The sequence below is a fragment of the Anas acuta genome, chromosome W, assembly GCF_963932015.1.
Source record: "Anas acuta chromosome W, bAnaAcu1.1, whole genome shotgun sequence".
Taxonomy (NCBI): domain Eukaryota; kingdom Metazoa; phylum Chordata; class Aves; order Anseriformes; family Anatidae; genus Anas; species Anas acuta.
The window spans coordinates 5,314,179-5,335,006 of NC_089016.1; the positions used below are offsets into that span (position 1 = coordinate 5,314,179).

Consider the following 20,828-nt stretch of genomic DNA (forward strand, 5'->3'; position numbering starts at 1 on the left):
CGGGAAACTCAGCGATGTGACCTCAGCGCGGGAACCTCAGTGATGTGACCTCAGAAGTGTCACGTCAGCGCGGGAACATCAGCGATGTGACCTCAGCGCGGGAACCTCAGCGTGGGAAACTCAGCGATGTGACCTCAGCGCGGCGACCTCAGCGCGGGAACCTCAGCGATGTGACCTCAGGGGGGGAACCTCAGCGTGGAAACCTCAGCGATGTCACCTCTAGTGCGGGAACCTCAGCGATGTGACCTCAGCGCGGGAACCTCAGCGATGTGTCCTCAGCGCGGGAAACTCAGCACGGGAACCTCAGCGATGTGACCTCAGCGTGGGAACTTCAGCGTGGGAATCTCAACTGTGTGACCTCAGCGTGGGAACCTCAGCGATGTGATCTCAGCGCGGAACCTCAGCGAGGGAACCTCAGAGATGTGACCTCAGCGATGTGACCTCAGCGCGGGATCCTCGGCGATGAGACCTCAGCGCGGGAACCTCACCGATGTGACCTCAGCGCGGGAACCTTAGCGATGTGACCTCAGCGCGGGAACCAGAGCGTGGGAACCTCAGCGATGTGTCCTCAGCGCAGGAAACTCAGCACGGGAACCTCAGTGATGTGATCTCAGCGCAGGAAAATCAGCAATGTGACATCAGTCAGGGAACCTTAGCGCGGGAACCTCAGCGATGTGACCTCAGCGCGGGAACCTCAGCGCGGGAACCTCAGCGATGTGACCTCAGCGCGGGAACCTCAGCGATGTGAGCTCAGCGCGGGAACCTCAGCGATGTGACCTCAGCGCGGGAAAATCAGCTCGTGAACCTCAGCGATGTGACCTCAGCGCGGGAACCTCAGCGATGTGTCCTCAGCGATGTGACCTCAGCGTGGGAACCTCAGCGTGGGAACCTCAGCGATGTGACCTCAGCGCGGGAACCTCAGCGCGGGAACCTCAGCAATGTGACCTCAGCGCGGGAACCTCAGAGATGTGACCTCAGCGTGGGAACCTCAGCGATGTGACATCACCGTGGGTACCTCAGCGTGGGAACCTCGGTGATGTGACCTCAGTGCGGGAACCTCAGCGCGGGAACCTCAGTGCGGGAACCTCAGTGATGTGACCTCAGCTATGTGACCTCAGAGATGTGACCTCAGCGCGGGAACCTCAGCGATGTGACATCACCGTGGGTACCTCAGCGTGGGAACCTCGGTGATGTGACCTCAGTGCGGGAACCTCAGCGCGGGAAACTCAGTGCTGTGACGTCAGCGCGGGAACCTCAGCAATGTGACCTCAGCGTTGGGACCTCAGCGCGGGAACCTCAGCAATGTGACCTCAGCGATGTGACCTCAGCGCGGGAACCTCAGTGCTGTGACCTCAGCGCGGGAACCAGAGAGTGGGAACCTCAGCGCGGGAACCTCAGCGATGTCACCTCAGTGCGGGAACCTCAGCGATGTGACATCAGCGTAGCAACCTCAGCGCAGGAACCTCAGTAATGTGTCCTCAGCGCGGGAAACTCAGCATGGGAACCTCAGCGATGTAATCTCAGCGCAGGAACATCAGCGATGTGACCACAGTGCGGGAACCTAAGAGCGGGAACCTCAGCGATGTGACCTCAGCGTGGGAACTTCAGCGTGGGAACCTCAACTGTGTGACCTCAGCGCGGGAACCTCAGCGTAGGAACCTCAGCGATGTGACCTCAGCGCGGGAACCTCAGCGATGTGACCTCAGCGCGGGAACCTCAGCGTGGGAACCTCAGCGATGTGACCTCAGCGATGTGACCTCAGCGCGGGAACCTCAGCAATGTGACCTCAGCGTTGGGACCTCAGCGCGGGAACCTCAGCAATGTGACCTCAGCGATGTGACCTCAGCGCGGGAAGCTCAGCGATGTGACCTCAGCGCGGGAACCTCAGCGCGAGAACCTCAGCGATGTGACCTCAGCGCGGGAACCTCAGCGTGGGAACCTCAGCGATGTGACCTCAGCGCGGGAACCTCAGCGATGTGACTTCAGCGATGTGACCTCAGCGCGGGAACCTCAGCACGGGAACCTCAGCAATGTGACCTCAGAGCGGGAACCTCAGCAATGTGACATCAGCGCGGGAACCTCAGCGCGGGAACCTCAGCGATGTCACCTAAGCGTGGGAACTTCACCGCGGGAAACTCAGCAATGTGACGTCAGCGCGGGAACCTCAGCGATGTGACGTCAGCGCGGGAACCTCAGCGATGTGACCTTACCGTGGAAACCTCAGCGTGGGAAATTCAGCGATGTGACCTCAGTGCGGGAAACTCAGCGCGGGAACCTCAGCAATGTGTCCTCAGCGCAGGAACCTCAGTGCTGTGACCTCAACGTGGGAACCAGAGCGTGGGAACCTCAGCATTGTCACCGCAGCGCGGGAACCTCAGCGATGTGACCTCAGCGCAGGAACATCAGCGATGGGACCTCAGTGCGGGAACCTCAGCGATGTGATCTCAGTGCAGGAACCTCACCGATGTGAATTCAGCGTGAGAACCTCAGCGTGGGATCCTCAGCGGTGTGACCTCAGCGCGGGAAAATCAGCGATGTGACCTCAGCGCGGGAACCTCAGCGCGGGAACCTCAGCGATGTCACCTCAGCGCGGGAACCTCAGCGATGTGACCTCAGTGCAGTAACCTCAGCGTGGGAACCTCAGCGATGTGACCACAGCGATGTGACCTCAGCGCGGGTACCTCAGCGCAGGAACGTCAGCAATGTGACCTCAGTGATGTGACCTCAGAGGGGGAACATCAGCCTGGGAACATCAGTGATGTGACCTCAGCGCGGGAACCTCAGAGATGTGACCTCAGCGATGTGACCTCAGCGCGGGAACCTCAGCGATGTGACCTCAGCGCGGGAACCTCAGCGATGTGGCCTCAGCGCGGGAACCTCAGCGATGTGACCACAGCGTGGGAACCTCAGCGTGGGAACCTCAGTAGTGTGACGTCAGCGCGGGAACCTCAGCGATGTGACATCACCGTGGGAACCTCAGCATGGGAACCTCAGCGATGTGACCTCAGCGCGGGAACCTCAGCGATGTGACCTCAGCGTGGGAACCTCAGTGTGGGAACCTCAGCAGTGTGACGTCAGCGCGGCAACCTCAGCGTAGGAACCTCAACTGTGTGACCTCAGCGTGGGAACCTCAGCGATGTGATCTCAGCGCGGGAACCTCAGCGCGAGAACCTCAGCAATGTGACATCAGCGTGGGTACCTCAGCGCGGGAACCTCAGCGCGGGAACCTCAGCGTGTGAACCTCAGCGATGTGACCTCTGCACAGGGACCTCAGCGATGTCAACTAAGCGATGTGGCCTAAGCGTGGGAACCTCAGCGCTGTGACCTCAACGCGGAAAACTCAGCGATGTAACATCAGCGCGGGAACCTCAGCGATGTCACCTCAGCGATGTGACCTAAGCGCGGGAACCTCAGCGTGGGAACCTCAGCGATGTCACCTCAGCGATGTGACCTAAGCGCGGGAACCTCAGCGTGGGAACCTCAGCGATGTGACCGCAGAGATGTGACCTCAGCGCGGGAACATCTGCGATGTGACCTCAACCATGAGACCTCACCGTGGGAAACACAGCTTGGGAACCTCAGCAGTGTGACGTCAGCGCAGGAACCTCAGCGTAGGAACCTCAGCGTGGGAACATCAGCGTGGGAACCTCAGCAGTGTGACGTCAGCGCGGGAACCTCAGCGATGTGACCTCAGCGCGGGAAGTTCAGCGCGAGAACCTCAGCGATGTGACCTCAGCGATGTGACCTCAGCGTGGGAACCTCAGCGATGTGACCTCAGCGTGTGAAACTCAGCGCGGGAACCTAAGCGATGTGACCTCAGCGCGGGAACCTCAGCGATGAGACCTCAGCGCGGGAACCTCAGTGTGTGAACCTTACCGATGTGACCTCAGCGCGGGAACCTCAGCGATGTGTCCTCAGCGTTGTGACCTCAGGGTGGGAACCTCAGCAGTGTGACGTCAACGCGGGAACCTCAGTGTGGGAACCTCAGCATTGTGACCTCAGCGCAGGAATCTCAGCATTGTGATCTCAGCGCGGGAACCTCAGAGATGTGACGTCAGCGTGGGAACCTCAGCGATGTGACCTCAGCGTGGGAACCTCAGCGATGTGTCCTCAGCGATGTGACCTCATCGCGGGAACCTCAGAGCGGGAACCTCAGTGATGTGACCTCAGCTATGTGACCTCAGCGATGTGACCTCAGCGTGGGAACCTCAGCGATGTGACATCACCGTGGGTACCTCAGTGTGGGAACCTCGGTGATGTGACCTCAGCGATGTGACCTCAGCACGGGAACCTCAGCAATGTGACCTCAGCACGGGAACCTCAGCGATGTGACATCAGCACGGGAACCTCAGAGATGTGACCTCAGTGCGGGAACCAGAGCATGGGAACCTCAGCGATGTGACCTCTGCCCGGGAACCTCAGCGATGTGACCTCATCGCGGGAACCTCAGCGCGGGAACCTCAGCGATGTGACCTCAGCATGGGAACCTCAGCGATGTGACCTCAGCGCGGGAACCTCAGCGTGGGAACCTCAGCGATGTGACCTCAGCATGGGAACCTCAGCGATGTGACCTCAGCACGGGAACCTCAGCGATGTGACCTCAGCGATGTGACCTCAGCGCGGGAACCTCAGCGATGTGACCTCAGCGATGTGACCTCAGCGCGGGAACCTCAGCGCGGGAACCTCAGCAATGTGACCTCAGGGATGTGACCTCAGTGCAGGAACCTCAGCGATGTGACGTCAGCGCGGGAACCTCAGCGCAGGAACCTCAGCAATGTGACCTCAGTGATGTGATCAAGCATAGGAACCTCAGCGATGTGACCTCAGCGCGGGAACCAGAGCGTGGGAACCTCAGTATTGTGACCTCAGCGGGGGAACTTCAGCGATGTGTCCACAGCGCGGGAAACTCAGCGATGTGACCTCAGCGCGGGAACCTCAGCGTGGGAAACTCAGCATTGTGACCTCAGCGTGGGAACCTCAGCGTGGAAACCTCAGCGATGTCACCTCTAGTGCGGGAACCTCAGCGATGTGTCCTCAGCGCGGGAAACTCAGCACGGGAACCTCAGCGATGTGACCTCAGCGTGGGAACTTCAGCGTGGGAATCTCAACTGTGTGACCTCAGCGAGGGAACCTCAGAGATGTGACCTCAGCGATGTGACCTCAGCGCGGGAACCAGAGCGTGGGAACCTCAGCGATGTGTCCTCAGCGCAGGAAACTCAGCACGGGAACCTCAGTGATGTGATCTCAGCGCAGGAAAATCAGCAATGTGACATCAGTCAGGGAACCTTAGCGCGGGAACCTCAGCGATGCGACCTCAGCGCGGGAACCTCAGTGATAGAACCTCAGCGCGGGAACATCAGCGATGTGACCTCAGCGCGGGAACCTCAGCGCGGGAACCTCAGCGATGTGACCTCAGCGTGGGAACCTCAGCGATGTGAGCTCAGCGCGGGAACCTCAGCGATGTGACCTCAGCGCGGGAACCTGAGCGCGGGAAACTCAGCGATGTGACCTCAGCGCGGGAACCTCAGCGATGTGAGCTCAGCGCGGGAACCTCAGCGATGTAACCTCAGGGCGGGAAACTCAGCGCGGGAACCTCAGCGATGTGACCTCAGCGTGGGAAAATCAGCGCGTGAACCTCAGTGATGTGACCTCAGCGCGGGAACCTGAGCGCGGGAAACTCAGCGATGTGACCTCAGCGCGGGAACCTCAGCGATGTGAGCTCAGCGCGGGAACCTCAGTGATGTAAACTCAGGGCGGGAAACTCAGCGCGGGAACCTCAGCGATGTGACCTCAGCGCGGGAAAATCAGCTCGTGAACCTCAGCGATGTGACCTCAGCGCGGGAACCTCAGCGCGGGAACCTCAGCAATGTGACCCAGGTGCGGGAACCTCAGCGATGTGACCTCAGCGCGGGAACCTGAGCGCGGGAACCTCAGCGATGTGTCCTCGGCGATGTGACCTCAGCGTGGGAACCTCAGCAGTGTGACGTCAGCGCGGGAACCTCAGCGTAGGTACCTCAGCTATGTGACCTTAGCGATGTGACCCCAGTGCGGGAACCTCAGCGATAAGACCTCAGCGCGGGAACCTCAGCGCGGGAACCTCAGCGCGGGAACCTCAGCGATGTGACCTCAGTGCGGAAACCTCAGCGATGTAACCTCAGCGTGGGAACATAAACAATGTGACCTCAGCGCTGAAAGCTCAGCGATGCGACCTCAGCGTGGGAAACTGAGCATGGGAACCTCAGCGATGTGACCTCAGCGCGGGAACCTCAGCGATGTGACCTCAGCGCGGGAACCTCAGCAATGTGACCTCAGCGATGTTACCTCACCGATGTGACCTCTGCGCAGGAACCTCAGCGACGTCACCTAGGCGATGTGGCCTTAGCGTGGGAACCTCAGCGCGGGAACCTCAGTGCTCTGACCTCAACGCGGGAACCTCAGCAATGTGACCTCAGCTCTGGAACCTCAGCGCTGTGACCTCAACGCGGGAAGACGTCAAAGTCATGTTTGCTTTATGCAACATATCAAAACAGACAGGATATTAAACTGTATTAAGACAAGCATCTATAGGTAGATTCACAGGTAGACAGCAGCATTTAAAAACAGTGGGTGACTATGAAAGGGAAAACAAATAATATGGAAAGACACTCAACTGAAAAGAAAAAAAAAAGGATAAATACGAAACTAAGCTTACAAAGAATTATTAGGATATATATATATAAATAATAAGTGAAAGAGTAAAGGTCAACTGAATGTCCATGTTTCATCATTTTTTCTTACTATGGGAAGAAAACCTCAAATAAGAAGGAAAATAAATAAATAAATGTGTAAAATTCATAGAAGAAAGCATATATTTACACAATGCATCATTAACTAAGTAACACGAATTCCCCAAAGTATGTATCTTCTATACTTGGCAAGATATGTTCTATCCTAATTCCAATTTAATACAATTCTGAAGCCTTGCTATTGATCTTTAAGGCATCATTGGATGAGGACCCAGCTAAATTGGGTAGTATCCTTTCACCCATAACATACGAAGACAAATAAGCTCTCCTTGTGTAATGCAGCAACAAACTGTGATGACATTCATGAGGACTAAGTCTAGTTTGTTTCAGGCAAAGCGGATTGATAATGCAATGAGTAACTGTAGAAGGTTATATTGAACCACAGCCTGATTGCTTTTAAAGTATACAGACATACCTGTCTGGTAATGGTTTCCAACTGTAAGTGAAGCCAAGGCAATAAAAACATCAAGCAGCTCAGAAAGCTCAGTACCTAAAAAAAAAAAAAAAAAAGGAAAAGAGGAAGTGAACAACACTTCAGACAATCGCAGTGCAGATTTATCTTACTAAGCACTTGGATTCTAAGGACATAATTTGGATAAACTGCATGTAAGATGTAAAAGATACATGTATAATAAAGATACCTGGAATTGTACCACAAAATGGTTAGGCATTAATTTTCAGCCTACAGGCAAAAGAAAATAAATTCACTAAGATCTTGACATGCTATTCAATAATTTGATCATTACTGCCAAAGAAAGAGTGTTGCCTTCAGGGGGCAGTGGCGACCTGGTTCAGGAACGGCACGGCGACCAACCCCAGGCCGCTCGGTCCATCGGCTCACAGACACCAAGGTGGTGGATGGCAAATGGCGTTTCTTGTCGAGTCCCATGGGGTTATCTACCCGAGGCCCATAGCGTCACTTCGCTTGCTTACAGCACAGCCCACACGCTACTGGCCATCAAGGGAGGGGCTCCACCTTTCCGTACAGCACCACATCTTCCGGCCACCAGACCCTAACTACCCATAAAGAGATTCTCAAAAGTGTTGAAGTAACTAGAGAGCAGAAGCCCTGCATAAAATCAATGTGATATATGGAATTCTATTTTAAACCCCTATGTAAGGGTAGTGGTAGTAGCGGTGGTGATCATCCTCAGGAGGTACTTATCTCTCTTCCCTAACCATAGCAAAAGCTTAGAATAGACATCAATTTTACGTCAGTGAAGCATGGCAAAATGAATTTGATGATTAGTAAATTTGGGAAATTGCGTCTTATTCATGTGGAAATTTCGCATTGATTCCAATAGCTGTTGACATCTTGATATCGCCCTGAAAAGGCTTCTTGTCTAGTTTGACATGGTAAATCTCTTTTTTTTTTTTTTTTATAGGAGTTTTTTAAAGCCACAGGCAGCTGCTAAGGAATCTCTGATTTATACAAGAGACTTTCAAAACTATCCCTTATCTTCACTGTCCTATTATCCAATGGTTTCCCCATAGCTATGTTCTGTTTTGATTTGAGATGACTGGCCCAGCTCAGAAACATCCTTTTTGATCTCGCTGCTCAGTCTTGTTCAGTGATTTTAGTTTACCAATTTTTATATTTGTCTAACACATGAAATCCATGAATGGATGTACATGCTTTTAGAGTTACTAAATTTTTCATGATCAAGGATGTTTTCACACATTGTGACTAAAAGCAGATGCAGAAAGCATTTCAATTGGATCAGAATGCAGGAAACAGAGGGCACATTTATTCTTTGTTATAGAGTACAGTGATGATATTTTTAAAAGAACTGCTGCCATATCATGAGATCGATAAGTTGATCTCAGCACTGTACAGGTACTAACCTTGATCCCCAAATCAGTACTGTCATGTTACCGTAGTGCTACGACTTCTCTCTTAATGAAGCTATTTACCTGAATTGAAGGATTACACTGATACACTCTTTCTGCTCTACAGATATTTTTAATAGCTCATTGTGGCTCTATGAGCCTTAAACCATATCGCCAAATCATGCAGACTATACATATTTATGACACTGGCTTTTCATTTGGCAATTTCTACAAACCCTCTTAAAAAATAAAAATAAAAAAAAATAGTGCAGACATTTATGATTGCCTTGTCTAACTGACAGTCCTTCTGTTGCTTCCTTTTTTCTATAATTTTGGTTGTGTTCCTTTTGATCTAATCTGAGAAGGACAGAGGTCTCAGAGATCAGCAGTTCTTACACATTTTGCAAAGACTGATGGTATCATCGAGCAGAAAAACCCAATAAAAACTTCGTTAGTTCTGCTTCTCAAAGAATTTTCTGTTTAGTGAAGAGACCTTTAGAGAGAATTAGAGCCCAAACCTGTCATTTTGAACATTCTCATTTTCCATTAGGCAGAACAATTTGCAAGATTAAATGCAAAGGAATATATCTCATTATTCATCATTATTTGGACTTTGTCTGTTTATGACTCCTAAAAGCTTATATGAAAATGCACACACTTAATTTATTTTACCAGTAAGTGGCTCTATTTTACTTCAGGATAACCCAAATATAGTTATTCCTCCTGAAGTACAATAAATAGGTTAGTGTTCACAGTTGAAATCACAGTTCCTCTGGATTCAGATTCCAGCAATGAAGTATGAGTATATGAGTGATACTTTGTTCCAATTAGTTTAATTATCTCAGGTATCACTGTGACTTCTTGTTGCTCAATTACTGTCAAACAGACCACCCTTATAATCACGTCACCTGCCGCTTTTTCTAACCTCTACATTGAACACACTCTGGAGGGATTTGTCTGTGTTTTTAGACATGCCTGAGTGAGTGAGAGCTACTTGTGATCTAATAGATGATTTGGTTAGTGCACAAGTGCATCTTTGACCTGCATTTCGAACAGGGGCATATACGACCAGTTCTAGCTATTTTCTGCTGTGTACAGAAGAGGAGAACAGATTCACAATGTTTTTCTGATTGTGCATCTGTTTTTACACTGGCCATGGCCCTAGGACAGATCTGACCAAGCTGGAAGTGATTTCCTTTCAAATAAATTAGCCTATTAGCTGAAAAGAACTAATGATGTTCTGGTTTTCTACCTAGAACACAGGAGGAGAATCAGATCAGAAAACAGTCAAACAGGTTACAGATTGGGAAAGTCTGGCTTATAAAATTTTAAATGGCTCAGAAGTTCAGGTGTGTGATTTATAAGATTATACTTTTTATTCTGAAGACTATGACCCAATTTCAATAAGTTTGATGTGAAGCTTTATAATTCATCACCTGATAATTCTAACATGAATAAAATAGTAAAACAGTGTACATTTCTGCAGAAAGAGAATTGCTGGGAATTGGCATACAGGATGTGGACATGTGCCTGTGGAACAATTGTTCGATCTGAGCTTGCTTTAAGCAACCAGGGGTAGGCCTTAGAAATCTCAGGGCCTGTTGTAGCTGAGCAAACCAAGCTGCCAGAGTAACTGTGAGAAGCTCCCACGGCAATGACTCCCACATCGCCCAATTAAGGAACTCAGAAAATATTGTTACCAGCAGCTGGCCTCAAGGACAAGGTCTACGTGACTGCTAATCACAAAGGGGGTTGTTTTCCTGACTGCTAATCAAAAGGGGGGTTCTTTTCTTGCAGGTGGGGTTGTTTTCTTATAGTTGTTTGTCTGAGTGCTTTTGACCAATAATCTTGTGTGAAACACTGTCCGCCCCTGTAAAATTCACTATAAAAGTTGGGCTATTCGGGCAATAAAATGGAGCAGCATGATCTGACTCAACTGGTGTCTGTCGTGCTTTCGGCCGTGATTCGCAACAGAGAATTACTCAGTTTTGCCATGTCTAGTGATACATGATCTGGTTAGTGATAAAGGAGAAAAAGTATAGAATCATAGAATCATAGAATATCCTGAGTTGGAAGGGACCCTTAAGGATCATCAAGTCCAACTCTTGACACCGCACAGGTCTACCCAAAAGTTCAGACCATGTGACTAAGTGCACAGTCCAATCTCTTCTTAAATTCAGACAGGCTCAGTGCAGTGACCACTTCCCTGGGGAGCCTGTTCCAGTGTGCAACCACCCTCTCTGTGAAGAACCCCCTCCTGATGTCAAGCCTAAATTTCCCCTGCCTCAGCTTAACCCCGTTCCCGCGGGTCCTGTCACTGGTGTTAATGGAGAAAAGGTCTCCTGCCTCTCGACACCCCCTTACGAGGAAGTTGTAGACTGCGATGAGGTCTCCCCTCAGCCTCCTCTTCTCCAGGCTGAACAGGCCCAGTGCCCTCAGCCGTTCCTCGTACGTCTTCCCCTCCAGGCCTTTCACCATCTTCGTAGCCCTCCTCTGGACACTCTCCAACAGTTTCATGTCCTTTTTATACTGTGGTGCCCAGAACTGCACACAGTACTCGAGGTGAGGCCGCACCAGCGCAGAGTAGAGCGGGACAATCACCTCCCTCGACCTACTAGTGATGCCGTGCTTGATGCACCCCAGGACACGGTTGGCCCTCCTGGCTGCCAGGGCACACTGATGGCTCATATTCAACTTGTTGTCTACCACCACCCCCAGATCCCTCTCTTCTAGGCTGCTCTCCAGCGTCTCATCGCCCAGTCTGTACGTGCAGCCAGGGTTTCCCCGTCCCAGGTGCAGGACCCGGCACTTGCTCTTATTGAACTTCATGCGGTTGGTGATCGCCCAGCTCTCCAACCTATCCAGATCCCTCTGCAAGGCCTTTCCACCCTCAACAGAGTCCACAACTCCTCCAAGTTTGGTGTCATCAGCAAACTTGCTCAAAAAACCTTCTATTCCTACATCCAGATCGTTTATAAAAATATTGAAAAGTACCGGCCCTAAAATGGAGCCTTGAGGGACCCCACTGGTGACCACCCGCCAGCCTGACGCAGCCCCATTCACCATAACCCTCTGGGCCCTGCCCGTTAGCCAATTGCTCACCCACAGCTTCTCCCCGCAGCGCCCTGGGCAGCTCCCCGGGCAGGCTGAGTGCTGAGCCTGGCAGGCGGCAGAGGCCCTGCCCCGGCACACAGCCCCTGGGGCACAGCAGGGACCCTGCTCTGCACCACAGCCCTGGACACCCCTGCCTGCACCCCCGGCTTCTCCTGCCTCCACGAACTGCGGCTGCATTGCCCTCCAGCCAGAGACTTACCGGGTGCAGGGCTGGGAAGTCTTCTCCCGCAGGGAGCTCTGGGCATGCTGCCACTTCTGCCTGCCTTTAAGCACTGTGTCTCTGCAGGCAGTGCCCCCAGCCCTGCTGCGCTGTGCAGAGGAGCTGCTCCTGGGCAGAGCTGTCTCTGTGCAGCGCTGCCCGCTTGCCAGGAGCTCCCCTTGGGCCCAGGAGCCCGGCCCAGCTCAGCAGCAGAGGCCCAGCCCAAGGCCTCCCTTGCTCTGCCCCCCACCGGGCTCCCAGCACATGGCCCTGGGGCTGCAGGGGAACCTGCTGGGAAACAGCCTGAAGGAATCCCTGGGCTTCCCTCCCTCCCCTGGGCACACACACTTCTTGACAGCAGGATCATTTCTCTTAGCACAAAAACAATTATCTGTAGCAGTCTTCTCTTCTCATCCCAGTTGATGAAGGGACACCCAGGCATGGTCACAAAAGTAACTCCTTTAACCCCCTGCTTAAGGAAGGGATTCAGCAGAGTCAGTTAAGACATCTCATGCTGTTTTTTTGTCCTGGGGCTGGAATGGGACAAAGATCCCTCCCATGCCTGCCACAAACCCACGGGAGCTGGGATTCCTCTGCACTCAGTTTAGGTGTGAATAACATGGGCAGCTGCAGGTGAGCTCCTTTTCTCAGCTCCAGGATCATTAATGGAGATGGGGGAAATCAAGGGAAATCAGCAGCCCCTTCTCCTGCCTGAAGATCAGCCCCAGCTCCAGCACTGGCCCTCAGGGCTGCACCAACACCACAAAGGCCCTCTGCTGTCAGAGCGGCACAGCCCAGGCCTGTTTCCTTCTGGCCTCAGGAACACCAGGCCTTGCCCTTCTTGGGATCCCTTAAGTCATCCTTTTGTGCCCATCTACCATCCACGGCAGCAAATCTCTGCTCTGAAGGAAAGCCTCTTCATGCCCAGGCTCTTGGCACAAGGTCTGGGACAAGTCTGAGTTTGGCCCTTGTGCCACAGCTGAGGTGCTGCAGCCCAGATGTGCCCCAATGCCCTCAGCCTGGGGCACAGGCAGGAGGAGCTGGATCCCCGCCTGCTGTCACAGGGCTGGGACATTGATGGAAGAGCTGCTGAGGTGTGGGGGGACAGGTCCCCCAGCTTGGGGTGCTGTGCTGGATGGGGGCAGATTCTTCAGAAGAGACAGGCGGGGATGATCAACAGGGGGTTGCCCTCCATGTGAAGGATCTGTCTGGATGCATGGAGCTCGTCTATGGGATGGGCAGCAGAGTGGGGGAGCCCTTGTGGGTGAGGGTCAGAGCAGATCCAGTCAGGGTGGCAGTGTGGTCAGAGGTAAATGCCTGCAGTCAGGCTGAAGAAGCAGACAATCTTGTGGAAGCCACTGGATTAAGATGAATTCAATGACCCCATGTCACCCTGGGGGCCTTAAATCACTCAGACTGTCACAGAAAAGGGACACTGCAGGGTGCAAACATTCCCGAGGTTTCTATGGGTTCTTGGAGGCATCTTCTGTGCACAGCTGCCAGATGGGCCGACCTAGGTGATGTTCACCAGGATCTGGGACTTGCAAACAGGAAAACCCGTGTCTTGACAATCCTCCTGCAAAATGCATGTCATAGTCCAGATGCTTTGCAGCACAGGGAAAGAGATGAGGTTTTGGGGCCCAGCCCTACACCCAGCACTGCACAGGCCCACTCACTCATAGACCCTGGGAGGCCTGCAGCCCTGGAGAGTATTGGCAGACAGACTTTAGCAAACTGCCTAGAAAATGGGGAGGAACACAGCAGTGACTTCTCCAGCGCTCCACTTCCTTTATTCTGTGGCCTTTGTCAGAATTTGGAGATGTTCCTGGTGGATGGGCCAGGAACTGCTAGGAATGAACTGGGCAGAAGGGAGGTGACTGTTTCTCAGGACAAGAAGGGAAATCTCTCGTCTCTCTCCTGAGCTGTGCTGTCTCCATGCTGCTGACGTCATAAGGCTTATTATGACACGTGATGATGTCACAGAAGGATGTCCTGCATCAGCAGGATATAAGCATTGGTGCAGCGGCAGTGCCGGCACTTCCCTGCAAGGCCTGGTCCCTGCTGGGCACTGCTTGGGTGCTCCCCAGCGCTGTCCTTCTGTGGCCAGGAGTGGGGTCAGCAGGCAGCAAGCTTGCACTGGGCGACCCTCGCTGACGGGCGGAGGAGCAGGGGCACCTTGCAGAGGGGCTGTGGTTTAGGAGCCAGGGTGGGCATCCCTTGTCCTGAGCTGAGGGCCAGCAGCAAGCGAGATGGAGGGCTACTGGAGGGTGACCATCGCCTCTGATATGGTTTCCCAGTTCCCAGTGCTCCTGAATCTCTCCCCCAAAGGTAAGGGTGTCAGGAGCCCCTTCGCAAGGGGTGGCCCAGGGGCTGCCAGCTGTCCAAAGCTGCAGGTACTGGGCTGGGGGGTGGTGGCGGTGCTGGACAGAGCTGGTGGCTGCTGCAAGAGCCCTGCCTGAGGGTCCCGCTGGGCTCAGGGGACAATGTGGCAGCCAGGACTCCTGGGTCCTGATGCTAGGGCTGTCCTCAGCCCCAGGGCTCCTCTGGGCATGGCTCAGCCTCCTCATGATGGGGACAATCCAGGGCCAGGTTTCCCTGGGAGCTGCTGCCTCTTTGGGATCTGGCTCTGGGAGGAAAGACCTCTGGTGTCCCAGAGACTGGTGTGGCCTGCAGCTCCCACAGGCCTCTCAGGAATGTCCCAGGAATGCCCGCATGGTGTTTTTCTGGGGGGCTCGCGTATGCCTGCATGTGTCCTCGCCTGGGTGAGGTGCTTGCCAAGAGGTGGTGAGCTGGCTGGCCTGGAGCCTGACCTGTCTTTTCCTTGCTTTCCAGAGACTGAGGCTATCTGGGATGCTGTATCCGAGCAAATTCTGGAAGCGCTGAAGCAGGATAAGGTGGGCTGGTGTCCTGGGCCCTGCAGAGCAATCCCTACCCAAGCACTGAGGCTGCCCAGGGTGCCCGGAGCAGTTTGCTGGCCATCTGGGAGAGAAACCAAGGCCAGATCTGCTCTGCTTCTCAGGGGTTTGGCACACCCTAGGGCTTCACTCTTCCCTGCGGCCTGAGTGGAGAGGGCGAGCAGAGAGATGGGGGAATATCCTGGGTCCGTGCCTAGGATAATCAGTCCCAGGCCTAAGCTGTGTGCTGGAAACCTCTGGGCTCTTCCCTAGCCAAGGGATGGTGGCAAATCCTGGGAGGGGGGTGATGAAAGAAACGGAGGATGCGGCTCTTCTCCAAAGCTTTCCAAAGTGCCCCACCTTGCCCCATTGTCCCTCAGGAGCAGGCAGGGCACAGAGCAGTGTCCCCCTGCCCTGACAGTCATCCCTTTTCCCGTCTCTCAAGAACTCCCTCCTCAGCCTTTCTGTCTTCTCTGTGTGCAGGCTATTCAGGTTGCGGGACTCGGGACCTTTGCTGTTCTCCAAGAGCAATTCCACGTCAAGCAAAAGCGGCTCCTGATTCGAAAACCGTTCTTCCAGCTGGACATTGATGAGGGGTGGCTGGAGGACATGTACTGTCCCCCTGAGATCCTCCCTGGTGAGAAGGCAGCAGCCCCCCTCTTCCTGCCCCATGTCCGGGAGGATTTGTTCTCCCTGCTCTTTGGAAAGGCCTGGGAGAGGCAGAGGATTGTCTCCAACGGTCAGGGTGGAGCTTGAGTTCCCCCAGAAGACCCCGTGGCCCCGGAGCTGTTTGTCTTAGCGACCCTTCCTCTAGGACCTTGTTCGGAATGCTGCAAGCAACTTGGGCTTGCTGTGGCACTGAGGATGTTGCTTCTCCTTGCAGATGACGTCAAGGTCGAGCAGCTGAACTACCTGCAGCTAGCGCAAGCCACCTCCTTCCCACTGTACATGGTGCAGGAGTGTGTGCAAGAGACCATCGTCTTGTACTGTTGCCTCCTGAAGAACAAGGAGCACGTCCCCTTTGCCTTCAGGGACATCGGTGTTTTGACGTGCGAAGATGATTTCCTATGCATGAAGTTTTATCCGGACTGTATTAAACGTCTGGAGAGCGCTGAGGACCTCATTGCAATGCTCCACAGTGTAAGCTGGTGATGTTTTGAGGGCTACTTCAATTTCTTTGGGAATCCTGTGGAAGGGTGATCAATGCGACCGCTGTTGGCCAGCCTGGACACGGCAGGCCAGTCAGATGCCTTTCCCCACGCCTGCCCCATTAGCTGCTTTCTCCATTAGCTCTTCTGAGCGTCTGGATGCTGGCCGCTGCAAAAGGCCTGGCAGCGTTACTGTACAGCCTCAATATTCTGCCATGCTCCTCCAGAGCAGAACAAAGGTGGATGGAAGAGGCTTTGGAGGAGGGTTTTGGAGAGAAGGCTTTCTTTTGGCTTGGGAGACAGGTTTGCTTCCTGTCAATGAGAGCTCTGAGAAAAGTGCCTCAGAAACCCTCCAGCAGGTCTGTGTCTCTTTGCAGAGATTGTGGCCGGCACACCCGACTGCCTTGAGTGGAGAGACCACCGCTCGTGCGATCCAGATGTTCCCAAGGTGAGCGCATTTCCTCCGCAGCCCTTGGCTTCCCACCTCCTCCTTTGGAACGTGCGCGGTCGGGTCTCCACGCTCAGCATCCAGTCGGGGCTAAATCCTGAAGAGACTGGGTCCTGGTTAACTCATGCTGACTTTCGGCTACGAGTGTCTTCACCTGGCGAGGAGGGGCATTGCAGTTGTGCTTCTTGTGCCCGTGCTGCCGCGATTCCCCTCAGAGAGAATTGCCTGCATGTGGAGGGGAATTTAGGCTACCTTTTCTGGTGTTGCGGGAAGCTTGACAACAAACCCCATGCGTGAACGTGACGGAAAAGGGATGCCATGCCCCGTGCAACACCAGGAGGATTACTGCCAGCAAGCTGCAACGGGTAGGAGGCCAGCCTTCTTCAAGCCCGTGTCATTTCTTTGCCAGGTTTCATCTGACTGTGAGGACAAGGCCAGAGGCCAAAGGGTCGTTCACCTCGCAGCAGCAAGCTGAAGGAGAGTGCAGGATCAGAAGAGGTAAGGGTCCGTGCTGTCTGGGGGTGGTCCCTGCCCCATGCTGGCTGACTGCAACCAGCTTAAAAGGCAGTGCCCATGCGGCTGCTCTGAAGAGCTTCCTCCTTTCCTAGTTTCATTGTGCCATCCTGGCAAGCTGCTGGAGAGGCGGAAGCTTTCCCTCCCCACGGTGAGAAGCTGGGAGCCAGGCACGAGGCAGCAAGATCTGGAGAAGAAGCCTTCCACCAGGTGAGACCCTTGGGGGAAAGGAGGAAGGAGCCACTTGCAGCCACACAGGAGAGATGTCCCCTTTGGACCCCCCAGGCGCAGGGACTCAGAAAGGCTCCTGACACCCGTCCCGGAGGAGGCCGCTCTCTCCACGCATGGCAAGCGTGCAGCACGTTTGCCTGAGACTGGCACGCCAGCTTCATTTTCCACCAGGGCCCTGATCCTTGGGGGAGCTGGATGCAGAGCCTTGTTGCAGAAACTCCTGTCCCTTCAGGAGCCCCCCCACATTGCAAGAGTCCATCTTTTTGTCTGTGGGAGCAAACGTCCCCTGCGGTTTCTTCCAGCTCCCCCGCAGCTTCTTCCAGCCTAAGGAGCTGTGATACCAGATGGAAACGTTTCTTTCCAAACGATATCCCAGACTTCATGGGAGGCACAAGAGAGTGCCGAGGGAGGGAGGTGGCATGCCTGCCCTCCTTGCCGGATGGCGTTCTCTGATGTTGCTGGCTCCCCAGCGATAATCTGCTTTCCACCCATAAGCCCGGGTGGGCCGTATTGGTGTCTCTAGGATCCTGTCCTTGCACAAGACACTGCTCCTCTCCTTCTGCCACCACAAAGGGCCTGGATACGGGCATCACGAGCCTTCCTGAAGGCAGCTGGTGCCACTGCTTCGCGGTTGGCTCTCTCCATGTCTGCTGAAGTGAACACGGCCAGTCCAACACCCATTCGCTGCGGAACTGCCGTCTGCTGCAGAGGCTGACGCAGCTTGCGAGCGCGGACTGGAGACCGAATTCCCCTGGGCTCATGCAGCCTCCTGGTGTCTGTTTGCAGTGTGCTCCCCCCGTGTCCAGGCAGCTCCCCCAGGACAAAGAAGACAGACAGGCAGGAAGCAGCTCCTCAAGCCAAGTCCACCAGCACTGCGCTCCCTACTCCCGAAGCCTCTCAGAGATTGGTGCAGGTACCTGCTCTGCCTTGCTGCAATGACCACGCGGTTTGGGACTGTACTAAAGCCTCTTTGTGTGGAGCGATCCCAAGCCGGACCCTTGGGATGCGTTCATTTTCACACTTGTTGCCTCCTTCTTCTCTTCCTCGGGAGATGGAAGGTGGTGTCCCGCACACCTTCCCTGCCTCTTGCTGCCTCCCGTGTTGCCATGAGCCGCTTCATTTGGACCAGGGGCAATGGAAAAGGAATGAGGGCTTTCTGGGTCTTTGATGGCAGAGGTCTTTGGTCCAACAGCTGAGACCAATCCTGTCTGCTGTTGTGTTTTTTGTTTGTTTTCCTCCAGGAGGTCTGGAACCTGTCCTCGCAGTGGGACCAAACAAAGAGCTCATGGCCCTTGTACCAAGAGCGAATAAAGCAAGCCCGGGCAGAAATGGCTGCTTGGGAAGCCTGGTCTCAGGGGGAGGACCGAGAGACACCTCAGGTACTGGCCGTGACAAACACCGCTGAGAAGAGCAGCGATCCTCCCCGCCAGGGCTCCGAGGGGGGCAGGTCCCAGGGTGGTGGGAGCAGGACGGGCACCAGGGCGCAGGGCAGGGCTTTGCCTGCTCCTCCCTGTGAGGGAGAGGCTGTCAGCAGAAAGCGAGGGATCAAAGCAGCAGCCAGACGTGGGCCGGCAGTGCCGAGTCGCCTGCTTCCCAGGTCCTGCTGCAGGGTCCTTTCAAGGGGTCCTCTGGGAAACAGCAGCCGTGTGTCCAGTCCTGTCTGATGAGAGCGTCTTCTCCTTGCATCAGGTCACCAGGCAATATGATTGGATTCCCCATCCCCCAGACCAGCCCAGGAGCAAGGAGGTCGTGAGGAGGTGGAGGAAGGTTCAGATCCCTGCCCCAGAAGAGGAGTGGAGAGCAGCAGCCAAGCCGGAGAGCCTCCAGCCTGAGTAAGTGTGTGCCGGCTGCGTTCACGTGCTGGGGCACTCGAGTAGCTGCTGAGCGATGTCAGGAGATGTCCAGCAGCCCGGTCCCTGAGTCCTGGGCTTGCCTATGACACCCTTGGCTTTCTCCTAAAGCGGGCATGACCTTGGTTACCGCCAAGGCCTAAAACTCATCACAGGGCGGAAGGGTGGGTGCACGTGGCACCGCGTGGGTGCAGGGTCTGGATGAGGGGAGAGGCAGAAGGGGTGTCTGGCAGAGGCTGAGGGATCCCTTTGTCCTGGTGTTGCAGCCACCTTTCCCCACGAGCACTGCAAGTTTTGAAAAGGTCGGAGCCGCATCGCAGTCAACAAAGGGTGTTCACAAGTGCTGCGGAGGAAAAGCGGCTGCGGCAAGAGCAGCAGCGGCTCCCCTGGTAAGTATCTCCAGAAAGGGATGGTGCTTCCCGCTGCTGCAAGGCCTGTCCTTCCCGTGGGGGCAGCACTGGGACAGAGAGGGCATTCCGGGGCCCTCTGCTCCCCCTGCCTCAGCCCCAGGCTGATGAGCTGCACCCCTGCGGACCTCGTCATGAGCTTGGGCACTAGGCATCTGTCGCAGCTGACGGCAACCTTGAAGCTTCATGGGAAGCAGACCCCTACGTGCACGGCCCGAGCTAAGCCTGCAGTACTTCTCTGCGTTCAGCCTGTACACAAGCTGATCATCCTCTTTTCTTTCTGACTCCCTAGCGCTAGATGCTGGTACTGCAACGGAGGGGAAGGTGCTGGGAATGCTGAAGGCAGCAGCGGAGCTCTGAGCAAAGGGGCTGGGAAGCTCTCCCGCTTTCCACCCCTGAATGGAAAATAAAGAGCACAGCCAGACTGCTGGTGTCGCTTCATCCACCGTAGCAAAGCACTGCCCTGATTCACACCACCATCTCCATTAGGCACACAGGCACATCCCAAGGATGCCCAGGCTTCTCCGTGCAGCACACAGGCATCTCCCTGGAGCACCCAGCAATCTCCCCAGACCACCAGTCTTGCTAGCAGGACCTCGGCACAAGTCCTCTGATCAAGCCGTCTTTTCCAAGGAGCGTTCTGGCAACTCCCTGGAGAAGCCAAACATGTCCCTGGGGAAAGTAAAAGTCTCCCCTGGGAATACAAGCATCTTCCTGAAGCACCCTCCATGGCACCCAAGTATCTCCCCAGGGAATATAGGCACCTCTTGAAATCAGAAATACTTCCTGCAGGACACGTGAGCATTGAGCTGGAGTAGACAAGCATCTCCCCAGGACACCTAAGCACTACCTTTTCCCTCTCAGGCATCTTCCGAGGGCATTCCAGCACCTCACAGGAGATCCCAACTCTAGGTGGGTTCACCTGAACACCTCCTTCCCACTGTTATAAGTTGCCCCCTTAATTAATTTTCAGAGAGCATTGCATTAATAATAGAAAGGAATTTATTGAGTAAGCAGCAGCAAGCAAAACAGCGCTGGGCAGCCGGGGAGTCTCGGCTCCGCCAACGGCGCGCACCTCACCCCCGCCAGGGTCCCTTTTTATATCTTGGTAATTCCGGGATTACGCAGCACGTCTTGGTATATTCTGCGACTGCGCGCACTGTTGCTAGGGGGTCGTCTCTGTCCCTCTGGTGGTCGTGAAGATGAAGGCCGTAGTCTTCCTCAGCGTTGTGGTTCAACTTCTTTTTTTATTTGGTCTTGTTGGCCCAGCGTGAGACAGGAAGGCCGGATGTTGATACGCTAGGTTAGCAACTGATCAGGAGATGGTTACATGAGCTTTGCAACAGTGTCTTTGAACAAAAGAGGCAACTGAGATGCAGAAGGAGAGAAGGGGAGGGGGTTCTCTTTTT

General features: G+C 54.4%; 1 protein-coding gene and 1 long non-coding RNA gene across 4 annotated transcripts in view; one reads left to right on the forward strand and one right to left on the reverse strand.

Annotated features, from left to right (window-relative positions):
• Positions 1-6,491: 6,491 nt before the first annotated feature.
• Positions 6,492-20,828, reverse strand: part of LOC137846775 (uncharacterized) — a 174,139-nt gene continuing 159,802 nt past the window's right edge. The window contains exons 2-3 of the long non-coding RNA XR_011090639.1: positions 11,929-13,504; positions 6,492-6,791 (exon numbers count right to left, since the gene is read on the reverse strand). This is a non-coding gene — a long non-coding RNA (uncharacterized lncRNA). The remainder of the gene's footprint in view (positions 6,792-11,928; positions 13,505-20,828) is intronic.
• LOC137846765 (coiled-coil domain-containing protein 81-like) overlaps positions 13,498-20,828 on the forward strand; it is a 227,518-nt gene continuing 220,187 nt past the window's right edge. The window contains exons 1-10 of one of the 3 annotated variants that reach the window (XM_068664871.1): positions 13,498-14,256; positions 14,761-14,822; positions 15,306-15,459; positions 15,706-15,962; positions 16,348-16,418; positions 16,756-16,916; positions 17,027-17,141; positions 17,949-18,075; positions 18,404-18,541; positions 18,852-18,994. In XM_068664871.1, the coding sequence (XP_068520972.1) occupies positions 14,178-14,256; positions 14,761-14,822; positions 15,306-15,459; positions 15,706-15,962; positions 16,348-16,418; positions 16,756-16,916; positions 17,027-17,141; positions 17,949-18,075; positions 18,404-18,541; positions 18,852-18,994 (1,307 nt within the window). In that variant the 5' untranslated portion in view covers positions 13,498-14,177. Of the gene's footprint in view, positions 14,257-14,501; positions 14,823-15,305; positions 15,460-15,705; positions 15,963-16,347; positions 16,419-16,755; positions 16,917-17,026; positions 17,142-17,948; positions 18,076-18,403; positions 18,542-18,851; positions 18,995-20,828 lie in introns of those variants that run through there. The other 2 variants (XM_068664870.1, XM_068664873.1) reach the window with 2 other exon arrangements.